Source organism: Colobus angolensis, unplaced genomic scaffold (genome assembly GCF_000951035.1).
Source record: "Colobus angolensis palliatus isolate OR3802 unplaced genomic scaffold, Cang.pa_1.0 Scaffold17, whole genome shotgun sequence".
Classification (NCBI taxonomy): domain Eukaryota; kingdom Metazoa; phylum Chordata; class Mammalia; order Primates; family Cercopithecidae; genus Colobus; species Colobus angolensis.
In genome coordinates, this window is record NW_012114821.1 from 20,563,774 (window position 1) to 20,569,317 (window position 5,544).

General features: G+C 42.2%; 1 protein-coding gene across 1 annotated transcript; it reads right to left on the bottom strand.

The window, feature by feature from the left end:
* Positions 1-2,918: 2,918 nt before the first annotated feature.
* Positions 2,919-4,264, bottom strand: CCDC144A (coiled-coil domain containing 144A; the record flags this gene model as incomplete). The annotated part of the gene is given in 3 exon segments (XM_011938233.1): positions 2,919-3,645; positions 3,647-4,162; positions 4,164-4,264. Coding segments are annotated over 3 exon segments (1,344 nt in total), but the record flags the coding sequence as incomplete, so codon positions are not given.
* Between the last annotated feature and the right edge of the window lie 1,280 nt (positions 4,265-5,544).

Here is a 5,544-nt window from a genome sequence, read left to right on the forward strand (position 1 = left end):
GCTCTTAGGAACAAGGGACAGTGGCATTTTCCACAGTTGGAACACAGCACTCAGGCGACCAGGACGCATGGAGGTGCAGGGCAGCAACATAAGGTCTGCAGGAGCTGACTGGGCTCTTAATAATTTCTCTCTGTGTCCTGCATTTTGTCAAGCTTGCTAGCCGCATGATAGCCAAGCACTTGACTTTTGCCCCTCCGTTTCCCATTGCAAACCCTGTCTTTCTGGTGTGGAGTTTAACCAGACACCAGCATCAGGCTGTTGGTTTCCCTTGCAGACTGATGGCTTCTGAACCCCTGGAGTTCCAGGAAGCACAATTTGCACGCTCCATCTTGTTGTCTACGGTAGCTACCCTCTAGTTCACAGGATAGCAGGATAAAGGACTTTGAGTCCTTTGGTTACAAGTTGCCAGGGGCAAGGGAAGTCATTTTCCTGAACTCAAAATACCCATCTGTGTGCTATTGACTTTTTTTTTCTAGATGAAAACAACTACATTAACAACAACAAGACCAATTTAAGTTGTCCATGGGAGGTCTAATGAAAGCTATAATCTGGAGTTTTATGTTTCATGAATGTTTCAAAAATTAAGGTTTAGCATAAAAGGTGGGATTGGGGGCCACCAAGAAGAAAGGCAGCCCTCCTCTCCAACAACTTGGGCTCATGATAAAGGGGAAAGCCCTTATCCTTAAACCAAACCTCACCCCTTGATAGATAATCTCTTCCCTAAAGAAACGAGCAGGAAGGGGTGGGGATCCTGGGATTATAAAATTTTATCTCAAAACAATGATAGCAAAACGAAAGACAAGTTTTAGAGCAGGAATGAATGTTTATAAAAAGCTTCAGAGCAGGAACGAAAGAAAGTAAAGCACACTTAGAAGAGGGTCAGCTGGGTGGCTTGAGCGATCAAGTGCGTGGTCTGACCTTTGACTTGGGGTCTTACACGCTGGCATGCTTCCAGGGTTGCGTTACTTCTCCACCCAATTTTTCCTTTGAGGTGGGCTGTCCACATGTGCAGTGGCCTGCCAGCACTTGAGAAGGAAGAATGTGCAATGTGTTTACCAGAGTTTTACACATGCTCGCTTGAGGCATTATTCCCTTACCAGTCAAATGTTCCTAGAAGAAGGTCATATACAAGTTAAACTCTGCCATTTTGCCTCTTAGCAGGTATGCTTGAGTCCACTTGCCCAACTCCTGAGATCTTATCGGGAAGCTGCTGATCACCAACTTCAGGTTTTTTTCTATCTATTGGGAAACTGCCTTTCCCTGGCGCTGGCTGCAACCAATTATTATTTTAGAGAGACAGTTAACAACTGCCTGACCATCACCTGATGCTCATCTGACATTCCTAGTTGGGGTCGGGAGGGGCTCTCCTTCTCTGCTCAAGCTACCTACTGTAACACATTGACTACAGTTCCTTCAGATTTTTAACTCTCTTCTAATCCCCCCACCCAGTCCAGGTCACAGCGCCTACTTTTTGGTTTTTAACCCCATTTTTTATTCCTACCTCTCTTTCAGAATGTGCCAGCAGATCTCAGTTTCCCCAGCTCATTCTTGGGTAAAGACTAACGTGGGTTTGAACACACCTCACTAGCTGCCTGGGGTTGCAACCCCCTGGTCCCGCTCTGGCCCCTAGGCAATAAGCCCTAATGTCACTCATTGCCAGGCACCCCTGCACCTCCTGCACCTCCTCAATAGAAAGTTCAGTTAATGCACGCTACATAGTCTTTTGGTAGCCCAGCCTTTCCTTCCTGCCAACCTCTGACCTTGGGCTGTACCTTCCATTCTGGTTTGAATGGGCATTTCCCGCTGTTGACTAGATTTCTGCTTCCAGCCCATTCTCCCAAGTCCTATTCTCCAGCAGATCTAATTGTAGCCACCACACCCTCTCTGTTGGGTACCTGACCTTGGCTCTTCCGAATTTTCAATTTCAATGGTAACATGAGGAACTATAAAAGGAAACCTCCTCAGGTCTTCACTCAGAGTCTATTTTTCTCTATTTTTAAAAACTTTTATTTTTTTTCTTGGACTATAACATGCCTGCAGAAAAGTGCATACATCAAAAACACTCAGTGAATCACCACAGGTAATCTACATCCTCTACCTGTACCTCTCAGGTCAGGAAATAGAGCCTTAGTGATACTCTCGAGGTCCCTCTGCCCTCCTCCGCATCAGTATCTTTGTCTTCCTCCCCAAGGTAGCCCCTATTCTGATTTCTAATACCATGGGTCGGTTTTTGCCTGTTTTTGAATTATATACAAATGGAGATAACAGAAGCCAAAGTAATTATGGGCTGACAGGACAGCTGGATCAGTTTCATTAAAAAGGGCAAACTTGAAGATCTTTTGACTCCAGCTTTTTAGGGGATCTAAAGTGACCTTGATGGACAGTGGAAGAAATCACAACATGGAATTCCTTGAATAAAAATTTATTGGCTTTAAAAAAAAAAATAAAAAGGAAAACAGTACAGTAAGTGGGAGGGCAAACTGAAGAGCAATGTGTCTATCAAGTTTTTCAACATGCTGGAAGAGGTGATATACATTTCCTTTTCTAGGAACTCCATTTTCCTTTACTAGGAATCAATTTGTATATCTCAAGACGGGCTCACTCAACTCCATCCTCATCTCTTTGTAGGGTGACCTATTGAACTATAGGGGACTAGGAAGCTAAAGGGTGTACTTGGCAAACCCCTTTAAAGCTTGACTCATCAAGTGGCCGAGCTTCTGTCAAACAGGCCCCCTCTCAGAGGATCTGGAAGGTGCAAGGGAGTGGAAGGCTTCCCTTCTGCAGCTTCTCCTGGAAAACATGGCTGGAAGGTACTTGCTCTTCAGTGGCAGGGGAGCAGAGGTTCTGGGGAGTGTTCCATCGTTTTCTGGTCAGTATGGGGCAGGCACAGAGTCTGCTTTGCTGGCATGGACTGCACATCAGGTATTACTTCCTTTTCTGACTTTTACAGAAAACAGATACTGTCCGCATAGCCTTGTGTCTTCTTCTGGCACCATTTCAGTAGAGCATTGCGCTTGGAACCACCATATTCCCGGGCCAAGGCCGCCAGAGGGTCTTTTCTCAGAATTAATTTTCTTTTGAGCCATTTCTAGTTCCTTTTCTTTCCTGGTCAGAATCTGATCTTGTAATATTCTGGCATTCTGTTCTTCAGAAACTTGCTTCTCAGCATCGTTTTGCTCCTGCATAACCGGATCCACGTTCATTCCTACTGTCCTCAATTCTTTAACAAGTCTTCTCAGATTCCATTCAAGTTGTTTCTTTGTTTCAACCACTTTCTTATATTCCTTTTCTTTTATTCTTAACTGTTCACGATATTTATTATACAATATATTGGCATTTCTTTTCTCCTCATTTTGTTGTTTTAAGGCAAATCTCCAATCATACAGCTCTTTCTTCCATTCAATTTTTGGAAGCTCTAACTGTAATTTTGTCTTTTTTGTTTCAAATAGCTCATTTTGTAGTACACTGACCGTATTTTCCATGTGTTTAATTTCTACTGTAAGTTGGTCACAGCGATTATTCTTAAGTTTCAGTAAGCGTTCACATAAAAAAAACGTGTCTTGGATTCTTGATAGGCTAACAGAATCTTTACACTCCATTGTAAGTTGTTCCATCAGCAACATAAAGTTCTCATAAACAGAATGACAACTCACAGTCCTCTGAGGCTATTTCAGATGGCTCCACTGAGTCAGCAAAGTCAGCCCCAGGATGTATTTGGTTTTTGACCTTGTTATTTTGATTAGATGTTTTATCTGCAGATCTGTCATGGTCTCCATTCTCCTTCCTAGGAATCTGCTGACTTAGTCCATCATCATCACTGCCAACAGTAGCACCATCAGTTAGGGTTCCTGTTGATTCTGTTCTATTACTTCTGTGCTTCTCCACTTCTTCTTCAACCTCTTTCTGAAGTTGAACAGTTTCTTTCTTCAAAGCCAGCAACTCTTCTTCTAATGTGTCGACCTCATTCTTAAACTTTTGTATGTCTTGCTGTAATTTCTCATATAGATATACTTCTGATGTTCTGTCAGAATCTGGTGGTAAAGAACTCAGATTTTCTAATTTAGGTTTCAGGCTTTTATAGTTATTTGTACTGCAACTGTCACTATTTTGGTTCATATTTTTTGTCATTTGCAAATCAAACTCTTGGTCTTCTTTCAACTGTAACCACTTGTGGGTTCCTTGCTTTCTTAGTGCCTGCATCATTATGGAAATTCTTATCTGTACTAAAAATAAGTTCAATGCCTGGTTCGTTATCACTGTCGCATTTTTAAATGAATAACTGAGCTCCTTAACCTTATTGATTTCACCATGGATGGGTGAAAACCTCACCACAGACTGACACTAGTCTGAGGACAGGACAAGGAAACTATAGTTCTGATAACTGCAAATGTTTCCTTTGTTTCCCTGTCTCTTTATGTGGTTATCTTCCAGTTACCCTCCATATGAGGGGTCAGCAAACTATAGGTCATGGGGCAAATCCAGTCTGCCTTATAGTTTTGTAAATAAAGTTTTACTGGAGCTCAGTCATGCGTCTTTGCTTACCTATTATCTATAACTGTTTTCATACTTCAACAGCAGGATTGAATAGGAATGACAGACCACATGAAAAAGCCCTGTACAGAAAAAGCTTGCCAATCCCTGCTTTATACCATAACCAGAATGCCCTCATACTCAAATTGTTATGCCCAGACAGTTTATTCCCCGAAGAAGACCACCAGAGTCCAGAGTCAAAGCCAAGCGGCAAGGATCTTTACTGCAAGTTCAAACTTGGTCCCTCCATTCCACAACATACAAGAGGGCCTCGAACAATGCGTGTGTTTGCTTTTTATAGCCTGATGTAAATAAGATAGGTAAAGTTACAGAGGAACAAGGGAATTCTTTTGGTTACAGCATCACAATTGGTTAACATTTTAAATTATACATTTAGCAGTTTTCTATTGGTTCCCGCGCTTTGAGTAAAACCACACGGCTGTGACCTTATTGGGGGCTCTCCAGGTGGTGTTTTTCTAAAGTTGAGATATATGGTTGTCTCTGAGTCGAAAAATGTGTTTGTACTGGGCTCAGGAAGTTGAGAAATATATGGTGGGATGTGTTTGTACTGGGCTCAGGAATTTGAGAGATATATTTTATCTCTTTCAAAATCTAATCATGTGACTCCCCAGCTCACAATTCTCCAATGAATCCCTACAGTAAACATTGCTGTCTCCCTACCCAATAGCGATTCCCTGTTCTGTCTTGCTGGAGAAACACACGTCTATTTGGATATTTATCATGCCAATAGCCCTCCCAACTCCAAAAGAAGAAATGATTATTCTAAGCTCATCACAGTAATTACATTTGCTTTCCCAGTGCCTGGTTTAGGAATGAGCATGTGGTAGGACCTAGCCAATAAAATGTTACAGGAAGTCCACCACACACTTCTGAGTCTTCTCCCTAACTAAAAGAAACATGCAAAGAAAAGCCACCCTTTCAGCCTTCAGATAATGTCAGTGAGACCATAATGTTTGGAGCTGTTGCTAATTAGCCATGAAAACGGACATGAAC